The sequence below is a fragment of the Nymphalis io genome, chromosome 30 (assembly GCF_905147045.1).
Source record: "Nymphalis io chromosome 30, ilAglIoxx1.1, whole genome shotgun sequence".
Lineage (NCBI taxonomy): Eukaryota > Metazoa > Arthropoda > Insecta > Lepidoptera > Nymphalidae > Nymphalis > Nymphalis io.
The window spans coordinates 2,996,793-3,019,288 of record NC_065917.1 but is presented as its reverse complement, the minus strand read 5'-3'; the positions used below and the strand labels follow the sequence as shown (position 1 = coordinate 3,019,288).

General features: G+C 36.9%; 2 protein-coding genes across 2 annotated transcripts in view; both read left to right on the top strand.

The window, feature by feature from the left end:
• The window catches only part of LOC126779908 (uncharacterized), a 33,848-nt gene that overhangs the window by 1,219 nt on the left and 10,133 nt on the right, over positions 1-22,496 (top strand). Inside the window, exons 3-9 of the mRNA XM_050504092.1 lie at positions 361-542; positions 1,708-1,846; positions 7,263-7,396; positions 7,705-8,561; positions 9,312-9,509; positions 10,593-10,747; positions 21,112-21,281. Coding sequence (XP_050360049.1) covers positions 361-542; positions 1,708-1,846; positions 7,263-7,396; positions 7,705-8,561; positions 9,312-9,509; positions 10,593-10,747; positions 21,112-21,281 — 1,835 coding nt within the window. The remainder of the gene's footprint in view (positions 1-360; positions 543-1,707; positions 1,847-7,262; positions 7,397-7,704; positions 8,562-9,311; positions 9,510-10,592; positions 10,748-21,111; positions 21,282-22,496) is intronic.
• Positions 2,494-5,050, top strand: LOC126779971 (putative aminopeptidase W07G4.4). The gene has a single exon (XM_050504201.1). The coding sequence runs from the start codon at positions 2,525-2,527 to the stop codon at positions 4,055-4,057; it is 1,533 nt and encodes a 510-aa protein (XP_050360158.1). The 5' UTR covers positions 2,494-2,524; the 3' UTR covers positions 4,058-5,050.

The following is a 22,496-nucleotide window of genomic DNA, read 5'->3' as shown; positions in this document are numbered from 1 at the left end:
TCCCTTCCTCTTACAACCCGGGTTCCTTCAAACGAGGCGTGAAGAGGCATCTTGCGGGCCGGCAAGGCGGGGACGGCTAGTACGGAACATTCTTCCCGTCTGTACAGGCCGTCATCGCGTTTGGACTCTACTACCACTTACCATCAGGTGGACTCTATAATTTGCCTTCCCGGCAAATATATAAAAAAGGACTGTATATAGCCCTTTAAATAAGAGTAAGCTTAGTGTGATATAGGCCCGGCAATCGATATTCGAAGCGCTTAGAGTAAAATCATATAATCGGCTCGGTGGTGGCTTGAAAGCCTAGGCATAAATAGGCTGGCGTGATCATAATACAGATTAAATAAATATGTGTTACAGATAACGAACAAACAAATTTAATCATGACGACGTTGTCGTCCTTTGGGTTTAAAACTTGCCTCGAATTCCACCCGATTTTGGGTGAACCGCAGCCGAATTTACACATAATGGTCTTCGAAAATCCGAGGGGTATTAGAAAGTGCATCATCGGCATGGAGGGGCACGCCAAGGAGGAACCTCACGTGAGATTGCGATTTTGTTTGCACTGGGTATCACATTATAGCTTTCGTTGGTAGGAATATTCCCGATTCATTTAATAGTATTGTACTTTTTTTATAAAATACCTTCCTAATAGTCACCATCGTTAATAATAAATGGCGCTGTATGAAATATTATCCAACCTGATCTATTAACTGATCTGATCCATCGCCAATGCGCCGCCAACATATTCTATCGCCAAACAGTACTATTGTGTTCCGGTTTCGAGTTCCGAGTGCAGTAACAGCCTGTTAATGCCCCACTGCTGGGCTAAGGCCTCCTCTCCCTTTTGAGGAGAAGGTTGTGGAGCTTATTCCACCACGCTGCTCCAATGCGGGTTGGTAGAATACACATGTGGCAGAATTTCAATGAAATAAGACACATGCAGGTTTCCTCACGATGTTTTCCTTCACCGTTAAGTACGAGATGAATTATAATCACAAATTAAGCACATGAAAATACAGTGGTGCTTGCCCGGGTTTGGACCCACGATCATCGGATAAGATTCACGCGTTCTAACCACTGGGCCATCTCGGCTTTTTCTTAGTTCCGAGTGAGACAGTGTAAATTTAGGCACATGGAATATAACATCTTAATTCCAAGGATTGCATTGGCGATGTGTGGAATATTTCTTGCATCGCCAATGTCTATATGCGGTGACGACCATTTACAAGTTGGCAGTCAGTTGGCCATACGTCTGTTCAAGATCAAATTACATTATATCAAATATTATTTTAATTTTCCTTTCTGTTAATAGATGGCGCTAGTTGTCTTTTAAATTGCGCTATAGGTTTTAATTTTTGTAAGTACTTAATAATGCTTGGCCTTTTTATTATAAGAGTCCCTCCCGACTTCAACGGCGTCCTCAGCCGAGGTCCGGCCTCAAAGCAGGCACCCTTAGGACGTCCGTTTCTCTTGAGTTTCTTGTGTGGCTCCCAACATCCGGCTGAGGCCATTAGGGTCAACAGCAACTAGACAGTTCGAAAAAGAAATTATAATGAGAGGCTAATAAAGCTATCTGACAGTACATAGTCGGTGGTTTTATTATAAAAGTAGTACAGTACTACCTGGTAACCCTTCATACCGTACAACTTCCTATATTATAAAAATTAAATTATACTGGTTTCTCTCAATTGTTAATTCTTTCAGCGTATAGTCCTGGGCTACGATTGCCTTCGATCACCTCAAATCGATATGCTCTTGATGAAAGCCCTGGGTTTCCCGTTCGAACATAACAGGGCGAGTCGTGATGTTTTCATTGATGTGCAGTTCGAAAATATTGAACCAGGTAAGTGGTAATGTCAATTCATAAAAAAAGTATTGTATTGTCTGTGGCTTCATCTCAATATCTTTGATTAGAATAGAATGCGAAGGCTACGTGTAAGGGTCTATGGTGGCTACCTCTGTCATAAATAATAATAATAATTATTATTTATTTGCATGAAACATAATTTTACAGATGATTTCTTTATAAGTATCTAATACTTATAAATAGGAAAAATTAACGTATCATACCAGTAGAGGCAATATTTGTCTTTAATTTACTTAGTGGTATATTATGGCTTTGTGTTCGTCCAAACAGCAATATATGGTATTGTTGTATTCATGTTTAAAGGTTGAGTAAGCCAGTGTAATTACAGGGACAAGGTAAATTAAACCTTAGTTCCCTTATTGGTGGCACATTGGCTATGAAATTGGCTATGAGCGATGGTGATCAGTTACCATCAAGTGGCTCATATGCTCGTGTGCTAATATATTTCATATAAAAAAAATATTGTTATGTAAACTTTATCGACTGTATCACAAGTTTAGCTCCGTGTCGTATCAGCAATTTATCAGATATATAAATAACTGATAATAATTATAATTTACACAATATTGTTGAAAACAATGATAATATATTAATACAGTTTAATTATTGTATTACGAATAACATCACCAGTTTCGTGATAACATTTGTTTAGACATGACGTCCCAGGATTTTAAACTGTACGAAAATATATTTATTGAGACAAATCTCCAATCAACCGATTATGATGGGGTTATAGTCATTATATACCCCCAAGAAATGAACATTGGGCTACCGAGACACATATGCAGTTTCATCGATAAAATATCTCTACTAGATAAACATATAAATACCGTGCCAACTGTTTGGAACTGTGATTATGTCTCTGGGGGAAGATTGGTTCTGTCTCCAACCGGGAAAATAACACCCTACCATGACGTCAAAGTTATCAGGGATGCAGCCAAGAAAGGGATGGCGCGAGCTCTGGATGCTGGAATGAAGAAACCTTTACTAGTCGTGGAGAATGTAGTCGATTTCCCTGATGGACAATTGGTATGCATACTCGGAGCTCTTGAAGCGTTTTACGTTCCATTGCAGATACGAGAAAGACAGGAATGTAGGAATTTCATCAGAATCGGTTTGCACGCTGAGGAAAAGGAGACGGAGTCCTTTGAGAGGATCGTTAGGAATGCGATAGCTTTGGAAAGAGCGAGGATCTTCACAAGAGATATAGCTGGTGGTGATCCGGAGAGGATGGCGCCGGCGAGAATTGTGGAATACGTGAAGAATTCGTTCGCTGAAGACAGTAATATTACAATTAATGTGATTGATGATGATGAAATTATCGCAAAGGATTATCCCCTCTTAGCAGCTGTCTCGAGAGCCGCTAATCGCGTGGACCGGCACAAAGCGAGGATCGTAGAAATCGAATATAAATCATCTAACCCGAATCGAGTTACAGAAACACTAATGCTAGTCGGTAAAGGTGTGACGTACGACACCGGTGGCGCCGACATTAAAATAAGCGGTAAAATGGCCGGTATGTCCAGAGATAAATGCGGAGCAGCTGCTGTTGCTGGTTTCTTAAAAACGTGTTCGATTTTAAAACCACCACATTTAAAAGTGGTAGGTGTGATGTGTCTTTGCAGAAATTCCATCGGTTCTGATTCGTATGTGTCAGATGAGCTTATCATTTCCCGTGGGGGTAAATCCGTGAGAGTGACAAACACGGATGCTGAAGGTAGACTCGCAATGGCCGATTCAGTTTTCAAGCTGTCCGAATTAGCTGGAAAAGAGCTGAACCCCCATATTTACACCATTGCTACGTTAACAGGACACGCTAGAGCATGTTATGGCAATTACAGCGCTGCAATGGACAACCACAGCGCTAAAGCGACAAATCATTCGTCGAAATTACAATTCAGCGGTTCAAGAGTCGGTGAAGGATTCGAAGTATCAGTTGTTCGTTCGGAAGATTTAGCCGTTAATATTGGCAAATGTAAGGGCGATGACCTCGTTCAATACGATACGGACGCCAAGTGCCGTAATCATCAGCTGGCTGCCGGTTTTCTTATCAAAGTCGGCGGCTTAGAAGATAAGAATGTTAAATTTACACATTTAGACATAGCTGGTGCAGCTGGAATGCCTCCTGAGGAACCCACAGCTGTCCCCTTACTATCTTTGTGTCATTTGCATAAAGTTCTTTTGTAATTTCAATGTATTCTTAATTCTTTGCTTTTCATAATAATGGAATAATGTAAATAATATATTAGTTATCTACATACTAAACATTTTTAATTACTTCAATGATTAGAAATTGTATAACATGTATTATTAGAACCATTTGTAAGAACTAATTTGACACAACGCAGAACGCTGCCTTCATCTTAAATGTCAAAAAGTAATATGCAATATTGATTACAATAATTATAGCATTAAAAGTATTCACGTATCAAAATAGCGTATCATTGTCGTCGGTTTTCATTTCGCGAGTGAGATACGAAGTGAGTAACAACATCACTTCATCGCCACTTCTACTAACAAATTGTCACTTTATCGTAATCAAATCGAAGCGTGATTGCCGTTTTTCCGTTTTTATATTCTTTAATTTAATTATCGACGATTGGCACAAAAGTTAACAATGACGTTTGATTTTGACATAACGGTATATGTTAACATTTTATCGGTTCGGTTCCGATTCTTTTTTTTTTATAGAATAGGAAGGCGGACGAGCATATGGGCCACCTGATGGTAAGTGGTCACCAAACGCCCTTAGACATTGGCATTGTAAGAAATGTTAACCATCGCTTACATCACCAATGCGCCACGAACCTTGGGAACTAAGATGTTATGTCCCTTGTGCCTGTAATTACACTGGCTCACTCACCCTTCAAACCGGAACACAACAATACCAAGTACTGCTGTTTTGCGGTAGAATATCTGATGAGTGGGTGGTACCTACCCAGACGAGCTTGCACACCACACAAAGCTCTACCACCAGATTCGAATAAATACAGATGATTCAAATTTGGATCGGAATTGAATCGAGAACGCATCGTATAAATTTGTAGAATTCGGCCCCTAGTTGCGCTGTTGATTTTCCGCAAAATGAGCGAGAAGCGTGCATACATAAATTACATTCATATCATACATACGAACTAAATTTATTGTAATAAAAATGTATTTAAAGATAACAATAAACTATGTTGTTTTATTTGTTCTAACACGCCATGTTTCATTGGCTTGGGACTCTTGAAGTTTTTAATTTTTTTATTATTATAAATGAAGAGTTATAAAACATAAAAAAATTATAATTTAAAAAAAAAAAAGAATATTCGGTAGCATTTTATTTTGTTTTTTAATCTGTTTCAATGATATTTTTTATCTGTCGAATTATTTATTATACGATTAATCAATAACAATCAGTCTTTATTTATCAGAAGCTTTAATTTTCATCTTAATTATAAGATAGAAGAACTAATCAAAGCGATAAAGATTTTTAATGACGTTATGTTTTTTTATCACAGACTTGGTCGTGAAGTACACAATATATAATTTGCCTTATCGTTAATGATATTCGATATTCAAATTCGAGGATTTAGGATTTGCTTAAGAATGTTTTTAAGAACTATTAAGCAAATCAAAGTCTAACCAGCCAGCAAACATTTCTTTCCTTAAGAAGTTTTTATTACGATACAATGTTGATTTTTTTTTTGTCATTTATTATTACTGCCCACTAATCAGTATTATTTACTAGTGGTAGAGCTTTGTGCAAGCTCGTATGGGTAGGTACCACCTACTCATCAGATATTCTACCGCAAAACAGCAGTACTTGATATTGTTGGGTTCCGGTTTGAACGGTGAGTGAGACAGTGTAATTACAGGCACAAGGGACATAACATATTAGTTCGCAAGGTTAGTGGGGCATTGGTGATGTAAGCGATGGTTAACATTTCTTACAATGCCAATGTCTATGGGCGTTGGTGACCACTTACCATTAGGCCCATATACTCGTTTTGCCTTCCCATTCTATAAAAAAAAATTTAGGTAAATGCCTATTTTTGTTGTAAGTGTTCTTGAATTAATTTAAATATAGTAAACATCGTAAAAAATAATTATAAAATAGTTGTGTCATATTATAAAATTAACAATAATAATACATTTTGTCGACAGATTAAAAATAATTTACATAAAAGAATCGAATGAATAAGTAAAAACACATTAAGAATTTGAACATTTTAAACGGAGTTTTAATGAAAATTTGGAATTAATAATAATAATGGAATTATTCATAATATAATTTTTGCAGTTTATATGTCAGATCGCAAAGGCTTGTTTATTACTCGTTTATTTAGATTTACTAAAAAACGTTAAGCATATAAAAGCCTAACACGATTAGTGATTTATTAGGAATATATCAAAAGTACTAAAAATTGTCTATGATCTCATCCGATATCTTTCATATTTATATAACCTAAGACTAGAGACTAATAATAACAATAATTCATTTTTATAATCCATTTCGTTTTGAAACATTACGACGGTATTTTTTAAGTCATATAAAGTTTCATCATATGTGCGTCAGCTAATCGATACTGGAGTAGCCTTGTGGGTAAGCTATCTCAGCTCTTTAGAAAGGTGTATTATTGTTATTATACGTCTATTATGTATACACCTATATACGATTAAAGTATTCATTGTAGCTGAGTTAACTGACCTTACTCAAACGTGGACTTGTGGCGGACTGTCTTATGAAGGATATCGGGATGCGATCAAAGACAATTTAATGGTTTGACATATCCTAACAAAAGAGCAGACATTTTTACCAACCTTTTTTTAATTTAAAATAATTAGCATTAGCATCATCACCAACGCCCGCGGACATTAACGGCAATGCAATTTAGCATCCCTTACATCGCCAATACGCCACCAAGCAATAAAGTGTTTGTATGGAACACAATACCACCGGGTGTTACGTACTTTATCAGACTTGCACATAACCTTACCACCAATTATGTTTATGAAATTCAAATGTCATCTCAAAAATGGAAAAGCATTGAAGAAATTAACACAGCGCTGACCAAAAAGTAATAAGTTGACTGATTTCGGCAACGGCGTTTATTCTCAATGGTCGTTAGACGTTGCAAGCATATTACAATATGTGCAATATTGTGTGTGTGCACAAAAAAAGTGCACTTTGAGAGAGGGGAGACGGTGAGAGAGCTGCATACATTCCGAAGTATGGGAATGAACATTCAGGTTTCAGGCCGTTTATGAGTATTCCTCTACAGGAAAACTCAATTTGTTTATTGATGTCGATATGCGCAACCAAATAATGACCTTGACCATCAACGAGGCAGTGTAGTCAATGGATGATCTTTGCTAACTTGGGTAATAAATGTAATTTGTTTTTAAGGTTCAATTCCATTTTTTACGAAAGAGAAGAAATTACCCCCTGAACTAAGGGTATTGCCATACGACATTAACAGCGTGATGCATTTCGGAGAAAGGGAATACAGCAAGAACGGTCACAGAACTATCATATTTAAGGTAATTTTATGATTATAATTAAATTTATCAGCGAATATTCCTCTGCTGGGCAAACGCCTCATTTGGAGGAGAAGGTTTAGGTATATTCCATCACGCTGCCCCAGTGCGGATTGGTGAAACATGTGGCAGAATTTTGTCCAATTTTATAAAAACATTAAGCAAGCGAAACTTCAGTAGCACTTTCCTGGATTTCAACCCGCGATCGTTAAGATTTACGCGTTATAAACATATCTAATTAAATTTGTATTTTGATTCTGATTACATAATAGGCTAAGGAACAAATATAATCGAATATTATTTTATTATAGAATCTTAACGCGAAACAAAATCGAATCGGATTAACAAAGAACGACTTGAGAAAGATAGAAATAATATACGGTCCAGAATGTCAGAAACGAGATCGTCAAGCAAAAATCGACGTATGCAAGAGTTACCCAAGCTCGCGAAAGAAGAGAGAAACTGAAGTTGAAATTGTCAAAAGTTTAAGAGTAAATCCAAACATAACACCTCCTCCTGACAATAAACTTATCGACGATTTAACTAACAGCGTTAAAGAACTAGGAATCGAGAATGAAGCGCAAGATTTGCTTGAACAAGTCCATAGAATAACAGCGAAGGCTTTAGAAAACGCTAGAATTAAGCGATGCAATACTACAGAAATTAATAATGAAACTTATTCAATATCACACGATGTTTCAAATATATTAGAAGCAACGGTAAATTACATAAAAGCAGTTGTTAGTAAAGCGCTGCAGAATTCGACAGCGTTCTGCGATAAAACGAACGATATAGACATATTTCTGCGGGCAGGTTGCAGCTTTGGAACGGGTAACAGGTGTCCGGTTTTTTATAAACCAACGAAGTCAGGTTCCGTTCGATATTCAACACAACACAGACCCGTCATCCGTCAATCCACGAAACACGACGGTAAAGGGAACAAGTCACCATACGTCAAATGGTTAAGAGCAAGTAATGAAACTGATGACAGAGCGAGAAAGAAGAGAGATTTGACAGATGTGTCAAATTTAGATATGGAAACTGTAACAGATCATGACTTAACAGCTGGTGCTAATGTCAGTGAAGTTTTGACGTATGACACGACGGTTTCCGTTCAGAAAGTTCTTAATTTCGCACCAGTTAGAAGATTTCAGGAGCGTGATTCAAGGTGAGACTTTTTTTTATATGTCTATACCAATATTATAAATGCGAAAGTCGGTCTGTCTGTTATGCTTTCACGGCTAAGCCACTGAACCGATTTGATGAAATTCGGCATGAAGAAAGCTGTAACCCCGAGGAAGGACATAGGCTACTTACTCCCCCCTAACACGCGGGCGAACACTAGTCTATAATATTATAGTACCTAAGACCCCTACTTACATACGGGCGGAGCCACTGGAGCAAGTAGTAAGCAATATTCTCCAAAGTATCAGAACTCAGAAATACATTTTGATGTGAAACATTTGACCTCCAGACGTGCCATTAGCATAAGTCTATATAATAACTCGTATGCCGTGACGGTACACGACATGACACTCTTATGTCTGATAAAAAAAAATATTTAAATTAGGAATGGTATCGTGTCAATTCAATACCATAGTTGTTTATTTGCCCTTACACCTCTTGTAATTGGAATAGTCTATCCATACTTACGATGTTATTTTATTTTTTTGCTTGATGATAAATGGTCTCGTTCTGCATTGGCGATTTAAGAAATATTAACAATTCCTTACACCGCCAATGCGCCACCAACCTGTAGTTACACTGGCTCACTCACCCTTCTAAGCGGAACGCAGAAATACTAAGTATTACTATTTGATTGGATGTAACTATCCAGCCGGGTACCCATACCTTGCACAAAGCCCTACTACGAAGTAAAACGTGGTAACAATTTAAATCAAACTCATTTTTCTTCTAGAATGTTCGGAAGTAAAGAGAAACAGCAAGAAGAAGAAAATTCTAATACGTCATCCGAGAGCACTAAGAAGAAAGCGAATTCGAAACGTGTAACTAAGAAGGCTTTAAATATCGAGCTTTTGTCTGATAAACATAAAAAAAGAAAAGAGCAGTACAAAGAGAATGACAGTCAGAGTGACAGCGAAACAGAAGAAGAAAGGTACATAGTACTTTTTTACTTTACAGGGTCTTACAAGTTACTTTTTTTATATATCCCCTGAACTGGCGGGCGTCCCAAAATGGGACGATTGTCTTATGTCCCGTTACACAGCAAAAATAACAACAATAATTTCATATTATCTTACTCGCACCTATTTTAGTGTGTATGAGATCGAATAGGCTAGCAAGCAAGCCAATAATATGGGCTTACATGAAAGGATATTATAAATTGTGAACAAACTACGATTTGCCGTGTGGCGCGAAAGTGTGAAGAAAGTATGTTATTATTTATCGTGAATTTTATATTTGTATGGAAACACCATCACCAGTTGAGGGGTTATAAAGATATATTATATATATCATATATCAACAGCCAATCATTGTCCACTGCTGAACATAGGCCTCTCCCAAGGTGCATCCAGTTGGTGCCCGCCACCTTCTTAAGGTCATCGGTCCACTTAGCTGGAGGGCGCCCTACACTGCGTTTGCCGATCCGCGGTCTCCACTTTAGGACTCGTCAGCTCCAACGGCCATCAGTCCTACGACATACGTGACCAGCCTACTGCCACTTCAGCCTGCTAATTTTGCAAGCTATGTCGGTGACTCCGGTTCTTTTCCGGATAATCTCATTTCTGATCTTATCCTTCAAAGATACTCTGAGCATAGCTCGCTCCGTAGCACGCTGAGCGACTTTGAATTTGTGGACTCGCAGTTAGTGTCCACGTTTCGGCACCGTATGTCATGGCAGGTAAGACGCATAAAACCCCCTGCCCTGCCGATACCGCGACCGCTACCTTGGTCGAGCCTAGCGGGCTTGCCGGTAACTGGGGGCCTTTTTTTAGGCGCATTTACCATTGAAGAGGGCTTGCCCATACTCGCCGCGCTGGGCAGGCGTGTTGGCGAGCGCAGTAAGATGTTTATGGGGGGGACGCTGCTGCCCATTTCCTCTTTTCCCCGTCCCTCAGTCGCCTCATACGACATCCACGGGATGAGATTGGGGAAGTACTATTCTAAGCCGGTACTCCACGGTTTATATTATATAAATAAACATTTATAAATTAAAAAAAATATATATATATTTTAGGCCAAAAATAAAAAAAAGTAAGAAAACGAAAGAACCAAAAATAAGCGTCGAGTTACCAAAGACTGTGAAGCTTTCGAGGGCAAACCGAGAATTCTACGATGAACGAATGTGGCCAGACAAGATTGTTAGATACGTTATTAGAGACGATCCCAGATGTAAGTATACATATGTACAGCTTTATATAAATAACTAGCCCATCTCGAAATCGTATGGAGAAAATATCGTGGAAGACGATCGCAGCGCCTCCTACCGGGTATAATCATATAGGAATTACATTCGAGCACACAAATACTCAAAATCGGTTTAGCTGACAGTCCAGCTGTTTAGGACTTCAGTGACATACCACACGTACAGATAATATATAAATTGAATTTAAATTAAATCCTATAATGCTGTAAGGACGGGACTAGGTAAATAAAGTAGATGTTTAAGGTTTGAAGATAAATTTATTACTGCTCCTCAATACCATGTGTCAGCTGCTTATATACTACACTACATGCCCTACCAAACAAAAAAAAAATGTTGGATACATTAACATTTTTTTTAATCAAAATACAATATGAAAAAGTAAAATAAAATTGAATATAATAATAATTAAACAAAATAAAACAAATATGTAAACAAAGGTATAATAATGCAGTGCTGAAATTTAATATCAAATATCATAATAGGTACAGTCATAATCACAAGTCTTAATAAACAATATGTTTAATGATCATTCAACATAAAGTCTTGTCCTATTTTTATGAACAGTTTTTTCTTTACCATTGACTAAAATTACAACATTCGGTGATAAATCTTTAACAACTGTATATGGACCTAAATATAATGGATCAAGTTTGCTAATATTTTCATTTTTAACCAATACTAAGTCTCCTTGTTTATACTCCACTGGGTTTATACTTCTATCATATTTTATTTTTCTTAAAGTTTTACAATTTATGAGGTTTGTTTTAGCATCATTTTGTGACTTTTGTAACCGGTATTTTAGTTCTGTTGCATAATCATCAAAATTGTAAATTGGATCTATTGTCGACCTAAGATTACTTGGTAAGTTACATTGTTTGCCAAACACTAATTCGTATGGAGTAAATTTTGTACTCGAGTGTACAGAAGTGTTATACGAAAAACACCAGTAAGGAATCCATGAACTCCATTCCTGACTATGACTGTTAACTTGCATTCTTAAATAAAATGTTAAATGTTTATGACTATTTTCAAGTGATCCTAAGGTCTGATGGTGGAAGGCTGTAGACTGTAATTGACTTATATTTAAAATTTTACAAACCTCTTCCATTGTAGAATTTATAAATTCAGTTCCTCTATCGGTCACGATCTGCCGAGGGATGCCATATCTAAGTATAAAATTATTTACTAGAGTTGTAGCTACTGTGCGCGCATCCTTACCTGCTATCGGATATGCCTCGACATATTTGGTGAGGTCGCATTGGAGCGTTAAAATGTAATTATAATTATTATCTCTTGTCAATGGACCTACCAAATCTAAATAAATCTTATCAAAAGCTGAATTTCCACAGTCCGTTATGGTCATAGGTTCTTTTATGGTATTTAAATATTTATAACGTTGACATTTACTACATTTTTTTACAAAAAGCTTAACATCATGCTCTAATCCTGGCCAAAAATATTTTTTACGAATGTTATTTAACATACGTCTTATTCCTGCGTGTCCGCTAGTGGGCAGGATATGATAATCGTTTAATATAACTCTTTTCGTATCGTCGTCTATAATTTTTGTAACTCCTTTAATTACGCATAAACGGGGTCCGGACCACTTACGCATTTTATTTATAACCTGAGCTAGCTCTTTAATTATTTGAAAATTATTCTCATCTTTTATTACATATAACGTATTTATTTTTAAATCGATACAAAATGATTCCATTTCCCTCACAGAGACAGCTCGTGTACACTGGGATTGGGTAAACAGTTTCACAAAAATTGTACGATTTGACGACGAGTATGCATAATCACCACGCTCTAATGATACGCATTTTTTAAACTTTCTCCATTCTTCTTCATTCACAAATACCAACTCCGTGTAATACTTCGGTAGTTTTAACATCTCTACAACTCTTGGGTGATCAGTCCAATCGTCAGAAGAAATATTAGAAACCGAAGTAGAATTACAAGGTTTTTCATCAAGCTTCTTCTTTTGTGCCCTTGTAAGTACTGACAAAATATGATCATTCATCGCCTTTAATTCTTCACTACTAATTTCTATGCGTGACAATGCATCTGCAGCTACATTATCACACCCTTTCACATAAGTAACCTTAAAATCATACTCTTCAAGTATTAGCCGAAATTTTAACAATCTACTGGAAGGATCTGTCATATTGTATAAAAATATTAAGGGTCTATGATCCGTTTCTATAATGAACTTTCGTCCATAGAGATACGGTCTAAAATATTTAACAGACCAAACAATCGCTAAAAGCTCTTTCTCAATCGTTGGATACCTACGTTCAGCTTTATTTAAACTACGACTGGCGTAAGCTATTGGTCTACGATCAGCATTACATAAAATCGAACCTATTGCATACCCTGAGGCGTCTGTCTGTAGTATAAATGTGTTATTATAATCGAAAATAGGATATTGTAATATTGGAGGGCTCATTAACATTTCTTTTAAAGTACTAAATGATTTTTGACAGTTTTTATCCCAATTAAATATTACATTTTTACGACATAAATCATTTAATGGAATACAGATTTGGGCGAAATTCGGAATAAACTTTCGATAATAGTTCGCAAAGGCTACAAATCGTTTGAGCTCGTCTACGTTTTTAGGAACCGGATAATTAATTAACGCCTTAATTTTTTCTGGATCTGGTTTAATGCCGTCCGCTGATACCACGTGTCCGAGGTATAAAATTTCTTTTCGAAGAAAATCGCACTTATCAGGATTTAATTTTAAATTAACTTTTCTAAGCCTTGTTAAAATATCTAACAAATTTTTATTATGACTATCTAAATTTCTTCCGAAACAAATTAAATTATCCAAATATACAAAACATTTATCGTAATTAAGTCCCGACATTGCTACTGTCATTAAGCGTGAAAATGAACCAGGACTGGTTTTCAAACCCATAGGCATACGGGTCATTTGATACTGGCCAGACGGTGTTGTGAATGCGGTATATTTCCTACTGTCAGCATTTAGCTTCGTTTGATAATAAGCTTGTGTTAAATCTAATTGAGAAAAATAAATAGCTCCTGAAAGTGAGTCTAATATATCACTTATATTCGGAAGGGGAAATTTGTCATGCATTATACAATCATTCAATTTCCGAAAATCTATCACTAAACGCCAGCTTTTATTATTATCTTCTGATTTTTTAGGTACTAATAGTACTGGGCTAGACCATTCGCTGTTAGCGGGTTCGATAATATCATTGGCCAACATTTTTTGAACTTGTTTTTCTATTTCATCACGTTGAGAAAACGGTAATCTATATTGTTTAGTATAGACCGGATTCGTATTAGCTTTTAGTTGTATATTTTGTTCGTAAAGATTACACGTACCTAACTTGTCTCCTGGCAAGAAAAATACGTCAGCATATTTCGCACAAATACTTTGTATACTAATGCTTTCTTCTTTGTTCAAATGATTCAATTTAATTAATGATAATAATTTCCGAACTCTTTTTCCGTCCAAATTTTCTTTGTTAAACGAACAAATATTATAATTCGATAATAAATCAATTTCAGGCCTAAAATAACTAAGATTAATTTCTGTTTCGCGAGTATTTAAAATTTGAATAAATATTTTTCCCTCTTTCGGTTGACAGATACTTCCAGCGATAAATACACCTTCACACAATTCTCTGGGAAATATAACACACGATTCATTCAAATAAGAATCAACTTGAAAAAACTTTTCACACCTCGGAGGTACCTTTATAAATGTATTTTTACCTAATTTTCCTATACCTAAGGAGAGCGTAATTGGTTTGTCGAAGCTATTTAAAGTAAATGTATTATTTTCGTAATTTAATACACAATTATAATTAGTTAAAAATTCTTGTCCGATTAAACCATCTTGAATACAAGGCAAATTCTTTAAGACATAAAACTTATGTTTGAATTCTATTCCACATAAGGTAAACGGTATGTAAACATAGCCCTCGGTGTACGAGGTGCCACCAATACCATTTACGGCTACGCGTTTTGGATGTATTGGAATATTCCTATCTCTTATTACATCGTATTTAATCACTGACATCGAGGCGCCCGTGTCAACTAGCATTCTATATTTGGTACCTAATATTGTAAACTCTACGAAATTATTATATGTATTGCATGCTAGAATAAAGTTAGGATCGAAAAAACTCTAAGTTTTGGTTATTTTCCGAAGTAGTAACCTGTATATCGTTTTGGGATTGATTCATAAGATACCCATGCTGTTTTCTACCGTTATTATTTCTACCTCGCGATACTGCACGTTCAAAATTATGTCCGCGTCCTCGAGAATTACTTGTGGATCCTCTATTGTTTCCTCGGTGGTATAAACTAGATGTTTGATTCGGCATCGGCCTAAATGAACTATTTGGCGTGTAATGTTGGCGTGCGTTGTTTAATACTCGACCTCTACTATGCCCCCTATAAGATGGTTGGTACTTACCTCGATGTTGAGTCGTGAAAATCGTTTCAGCTGATGTAAAAGAGCCTTGACGCGACAGTTCCTCGTCTTTGGCTGCTCTTATAACATCTTTCAGCTCTGAGTAGTTGCGGGCCGCTAAAATAGTGCTTAATCGACTGTTCCTCAAACCTTCGGTGAATCGCTGTATTGCTAATTTTTCGTTTACGGGTCTCAATATTTTAAACGCGTTATCGTCACCGTTAGCTTGGGAAATAGTCAATTCAACAAATAAATCCTCAAGTTTCTTACCAAATTCCTCAATACTCTGCGAACCTTGTCTAGATTTTAACATTTCTATTTGTAGTGCCGTGGCTGACTGCTTAGTCAACAGATTATTTTTCATGTCGGCAATAAGTTCTGTGGAAGATTCATAGTTAGATAACAAACGTAATTTGGCATTTTTAGTTAAACGCGTTTTAAGGACAAAAGAAATAAGTAACTGTTCATGTTCTTTCCTAATGGTTTGGCTATAGAATTCGATACAATCTATTAATTTTTTAGTAACTTCTTCATCTCCTGTCATAATAGGTAGAAGAGAAGTAGCAGTTTTCATGTCAAAGTCAGTCATGGTGCTAAAATCTTGGTCACTAACTAAACAAGTTGTTTGAATTTTTTGATAAAGCGATTCAATTTCTTCGCAAGCAACTAATAAGTAATTTATCTCTTCCTTTTTTATATACCCTTTAGATGCATTAAAGTTTAACTCGTCACGATATTTTATATATTCGTCATATAAACTTTTTGCCTCTAAATATTTCTGTTCTAACAACTTTAAGAAACATAATATAATATTTAGTACCGAAAAATAACAAAAAATGGCTTAAAAATATACACTTAAAAATAATGATAAAATATGAATAAATCTATTGTCTATAATACCATAACACCTTTGCTGATGACACTATTTCACTTCTCCTTTTATATATTTTTCACACTTTTACACTCCTATTTTTTTTATAAGCATCTATTGATGCGTCTCCAGGCTAAACGACACGTTCCTGATTTATTTCTCCAGTCTCTGGTCCACGCCTCGAACGTCTGAAAGCGCTCCTGGCCATCTCCTGACGCATCCAGTTTATGTGGCAGCGTTTATATAATTTATATATGGCAAACTTTGCCCCCAAAATTAAAAGTAAAAGAAAAATACCCAAAATTATATTTGTCACTTTCTGATTTTAGTGTATAGTTCCACGTCGGCCGAATTCACGCCTCCTGCGACATTTTGTGCAATCACAATTTGTTCTTTACTTTGTTCTTTGCCCATTTTGTATTATGACGCTACTAACGTTCGAACAATTAAATACACGAATGTCCAATATTACACAGAGCGACATTATATTGTTATACTGCACTTCGTTAGAACCCGAAACCGAACCTTAAATGGCAGGGTCGCCATGTAAGGACGGGACTAGGTAAATAAAGTAGATGTTTAAGGTTTGAAGATAAATTTATTACTGCTCCTCAATACCATGTGTCAGCTGCTTATATACTACACTACAATGCAATTCCACGATCCGATAACAAAAAAAAACTATGAGCCTACAAAAAAACGCTTTAGTTATTAATCAATGATGTCTCTTAGTGTCTGATTATGGCTGACCTTGCAAAGGTTTAAAGACTCCGTTGACATAATCAAACTACTTTCTCGTTCGGTAGCGATGTAATTAATGTGGATTGTTCTAGAACGATCGTGACATTGACGTGTAACGACTTTTTAAACTGTACGCTTTATACTAAGTAGCAATGAATAAGGGTCCGTTCACACAGACCGGCTCGGAGAGCATCGGCCTGCTTTTTTCTTTTCACACAGACCGGGTCGTATACGCTTGGAATTGGCCGGAGCGGAGCCGCCAACTATTTCACATCGACCGGCTGGAAGAGATCTGAAAGCGGGTGCGAGCGAGAAAGAGCACGCAAGCGGAGCCGGTCGGCTCCTTTAATTACTTCACACGAAGCGCGTTCAGGCATTTTTAATGACAAAAAAGGTGCAAATGCAAAAATAAACTTTACTACAATCACTCAAAACACTGTTTCCAACGTGATAAAAATCTGCTCTCCTCTCCGAGCCGGTCTGTGTGAACGGACCCTAATGTATGAACGATATTCCGCGAGTGAATATTAACATATTTGAGAATTCTGGATATAATTTTGAATTAAGAATCAATGAAAAAATAAGACAAATTAATTTAAAAAAATAGTTTTTTTTAATGCAACACACTACTTTAGAATGTATATACTCCAACAACACGATTTAATTACATACATATATATATATACATATATATATGTAAGTGCACTAAATATAATTATTAATATTAAAAACTACAATAATGTTCTAGAGTAATAATTTACTGGTGGTAGGGCTTTGTGCAAGCTCGTCTGGGGAGATACCACCCACTCATCAGATATTCTACCACAAAACAGCAGTACTTGGTATTGTGTGTTCCGGTTTGAAGGGTGAGTGAGCCAGTGTAATTACAGCTACAAGGGACATAACATCTTAGTTTCCAAGGTTAGTGGCGCATTGGCTAAGTGAGCGGTGGTTAACATTTCTTACATTGCCAATGTAAGGATGTTGGTGACATTTTCTCGTCCACCTACATATAATATAAAAAACAAAACATATAACCTTTATATCGCAATACAAGTACTTCTTTTGGTTTACGCCGAGCACGCCAGTGGAGCTCCTAGTTGGCATGATTTCCGACACCTACAAATATCTTTTTATTTAAGTTTTTTTTTTTTTTTTATATCGCCGGGAGGGCAAATGACTCTACTCCACCTGATGGTAAGTGGTAGTAGAGTCCAAACGCGACGACGGCCAGTACAGACGGGAAAAACGTTCTGCACTAGCCGCCTTCGCCTTGCCGGCCCGCAAGATGCCTCTTCACGCCTCGTTTGAAGGAACCCGGGTTGTAAGAGGAGGGGAATACGTGAGCTGGTAAGGAATTCCATTTTTTGGAAGTGCGACAAAGAAAGGAGTTGCCAAATTTCTTTGTACGCGATGGAATTGATGTCACAGTTAGGCGGTGACATCGAGAACCAGCTCGCGTGGACTTAAGAAGGAAGGGGGAAGCAGGAATTAGAGAGAATAATTCCTCAGAGCACTCGCCGTGATACAGTCGATAGAAAGCGCTCAGTGCTGCTATCTCACGACGCAATTGTAAAGGTTCAAGGGTGTTTGTGACCTTTACGTCGCCAATAATGCGTACGGCACGTCGCTGCAACCGGTCCAAGGCCTCAAGTAGGTACTTAGCGGAGCCATCCCAAAGGTGCGAGCAATATTCCACGCAAGACCGTACCTGTGTTTTGTACAGCAGGCACAGTTGTTGTGGCGTGAAAAAGCGCCGCACCTTGTTCAGAACTCCGAGTTTCCGTGAAGCTGTTTTTATAACAGCCTCGATGTAATCCCTTGGACTAAGGTCGCAGCGAACGTCAATCCCCAGCATGGCGATTTTGCTTTGCATCACCAGCGGAGTACCACAGAGGGAGGGAAGAGGGGAAAATGTTGACTTTTTCGCCGTGAGAGCGCATACCTGTGTTTTCTTGGCATTAAACTCAACAAGATTATCAGAGCCCCATTTGGCGATGAGATCTAACGTCCTATCGAGTTCAATGACAAGATTCTCCCGCCTCTCCTCAGTTTCCGCCCGCCCAGCCACTGCGCGTCCGTGGTATCCACCACCACCACCACCACGTGATCGCCAGATAAACAACGATAATATATATATATATATATATATATATATATATATATATATATATATATATATATATATATATATATCACCGCTCATAAACACTAGCACTGTTATAAAATTAACTACTACTTACTTATGTAAAAACAAGTTTGGACAGGTTATACGATGTGGCTAAAACCGGTTTAAACTAGTTACTACTAGTTCGCGCTAGATACGACAAACTCTCGCATAAGTAGCGTAAACTGTCATTTCGTTTATTGTCATAATAATTAGTATGAAATGATTATGAATCCGTAACAGCCTGTGAATGTCCCACTGCTGGGCTAAGGCCTCCTCTCTCCCTTTTCATCAAATTACTTTGATTTCACCAAAGTACTTTGGTGATAGCTATTGGCCGATAATTTGCCGGGTCAGACCGATCCCCTTTTTTGGGAACCGCAAAGTAAATGTATATAAAACTAATGAATTACACTATATATACATATACACTTTAATTTTTCCTCATAAATCACTCTTTCCATTGGTGAAAACCGTAGGAAAATCTGTATGGTATTTTTCGAGTTTATCGTGTTCAGATAGATTGAATGCACTGAAATTTATTTAAAAAGCCGAGATGGCCTAGTGGTAAGAATGCGTGAATCTTAACCGATGATCGTGGGTTCAAACCCGGGCAAGCACCACTGAATTTTCATGTGCTTAATTTGTGATTATAATTCATCTCGTGCTTGACGGTGAAGGAAAACATCGTGAGGAAACCTGCATGTGTCTAATTCCACTGAAATTCTGCCACATGTGTATTCCACCAACCCGCATTGGAGCAGCGTGGTGGAATAAGCTCCAAACCTTCTCCTCAAAAAGAGGTGCGGAGGCCTTTAGCCCAGCAGTGGGACATTCACAGGCTGTTACGGTACGGTACGGAAATTTATTTTGGGCTTATTACCTGACTCATTTTACTTATGAATCCTATATACTTATCAACCACAAATGAATCTGATTTTATAAAAATCTCGGATTGGTCTTTTTAAAAATAGAACACCAAATCATACAAATTGATGTAAATAACTCACTAGATGACTCTTAAAAATCCAAATAACAATTGAACACATTCAACGAAGCACAAGTCACGCCAATAATGAATCGATTACTTTGCCTTTCTGTCAACAAACAAAATGGCGGTTTTAAATTGGCGCGCGTCTTTTTTTTTCTTAACAACGTTTTCTTAGAGATCAAGGATTCTCCTTAACGTATAAAAACAATGAATGATTTGAATATATTATATATATTAAAACCTAACATTTATATGTAATATATCATGATTTTCTTCAACTCAACATTTAGTAGTAGTAGTAATAATGATGATTCGATCTGATCTTGTATCTAAACCTCTCTTCAATAGAAGTATATGTGGTGGAATAAGCTCCAAACCTTCTCAAAAATAAGGGAGAGAGGAGGCCTTAGCCCAGCAGTGGGACATTCACAGGCTGTTACGGATTCATAATCATTTCATACTAATTATTATGACAATAAACGAAATGACAGTTTACGCTACTTATGCGAGAGTTTGTCGTATCTAGCGCGAACTAGTTTAAACCGGTTTTAGCCACATCGTATAACCTGTCCAAACTGGTTTTTACGTAAGTAAGTAGCGTATGTTTTATCGATTTTTCTGAATGAATAAATGATTTGGTCAACATAATAGCTATCGGTGAAATTTTGAATGTATGTTCGCGAGTGTAATAGCTTCCAATATACCTCCTAAAGTAGTAATGAGTCAGTACAGGCTCAAGAGATATATTATCTTGGTGATCTTAGTTCGCAAGGTTGGTGTCGCATAAGCGATGTAAGAAATGGTTAATTTTATAACAGTGCTAGTGCTTAAAAACCCGTAAAAACCGTAACAGCCTGTGAATATCCCACTGCTGGGCTAAAGGCCTCCTCTCCTCTTTTTTTGAGGAGAAGGTGCTAGTGCTTATGAGCGGTGATATATATATATTTTTTATCGTTGTTTATCTGGCGATCAGTTAAACAATGCTGTCTTCTTCTTTCGAATGTCGAATCACTAATGACAGAAGAGACAAATCGATGTTTAACTAAACAGCCGCTTAATGTTCATAGTAAAGCCGTTAGTTTATAAACAATATTTTGTTTATAGATAACTTAAAAAAAGTACGTGAGCGGCTCGAGGAAGTAAATTCTATACTGAAGATAAAAACCTGCGTCCAACTCCAAGAAATCTCAGAGAGAGAGGGACGGAAATATAGAGACTATCTCGTTCTTGACACCATTCCGGACTACGTCACGGGCAGAGTGGGCGGGGAGCAGGTAGGTTTTCATATATATCTATATATATACATATAATAAATGTAAATTACAAATCCTCATGTATGATTCCAATTGTATGTAGCCTAGATCAGGGTGCGGCAAAAATAAAACAAAAAATATTGTATATACTGAAATATTATGAGTCTTCTCTTAGTGATTTTTTTAAGTTATACGCAGGTGAAACCGCAGGCACAGCTAGTAAGTAATAAAATTTTGTAGCATTTTTTAAAGAAGAGCGGTAGGACATTATGTAGTACCTACGCATTAGATATTCTATCGCTAAACAGCAATATTTAGTATTTTTGTGTTCCGGTTTGAAGAGTGAGTGAGCCAGTGTAGCTACAGGTACAAGGGACAAAACATGTTACATCCCAAATCGGTGGCTCATTAACACTGTAAGAGATAATATATCTTACAAGGCTTGTCTTTGGTGACCAATTACCATAATTTTCACATTCGATAGATTCTCTCTATTTAAACAAAACTATGACACTTAATCAACTTCTTAGAACAACAAAAGAATAAATACGATTGCATTAAATTGGGAAAAGTAAGTTAAAATTTAACTAATTGCTCAGTGTAGCGTCAACCGTATTAATCCGTTGCTAAATTTAAAAAAAAAGAAACGCTTGTGTGTTAAAGGTTATTATACAAGTAATGAATTTATGGTGATAGCACACCTTGGGAATGAGAAGATCGCCGCATGGTTATTTCTTTTTTTTTTGTGAATGAAACATGATACATGTAAAAAAAACCCCGCTGAATTTCTTTCGCCGGTTTCAGGACTGTTTCTTTTCCGAACCGGTTGTAGTTCCTGGTTTGACTATCAATAAGTAAGTTCTTATTAGTAATTTGTGATTAAAATTCATCTCGTGCTTGACGGTGAAGGAAAAGATCGTGAGGAAACCTGCATGTGTCTAATTTCATTGAAATTATGTCACATGTGTATTCTACCAACCCGCATTGGAGCAGCGTGGCGGAATAAGCTCTAAACCTCCTCCTCAAAATGGAGAGGAGGCCTTAGCCCAGCAGTGGGACATTAACAGGCTGTTACTGTTACTGTACTGTAAGTAAGTTCAATGTTGAATAAATCGTTTTGATTTTTAATCATGACCTTTTTCGTGATGGTTCGCAGCGTGGTAAGTCTATAGAAAATAAAAAACATAAAGCGACTATACATTTTAAACTTATGCATTTATGCCCGAAATCACTTAA

Excerpts from the sequence above, each read along its gene's own strand:
- LOC126779971 (XM_050504201.1), top strand. The coding sequence starts at position 2,525 with ATGACGTCCCAGGATTTTAAACTGTACGAAAATATATTTATTGAGACA.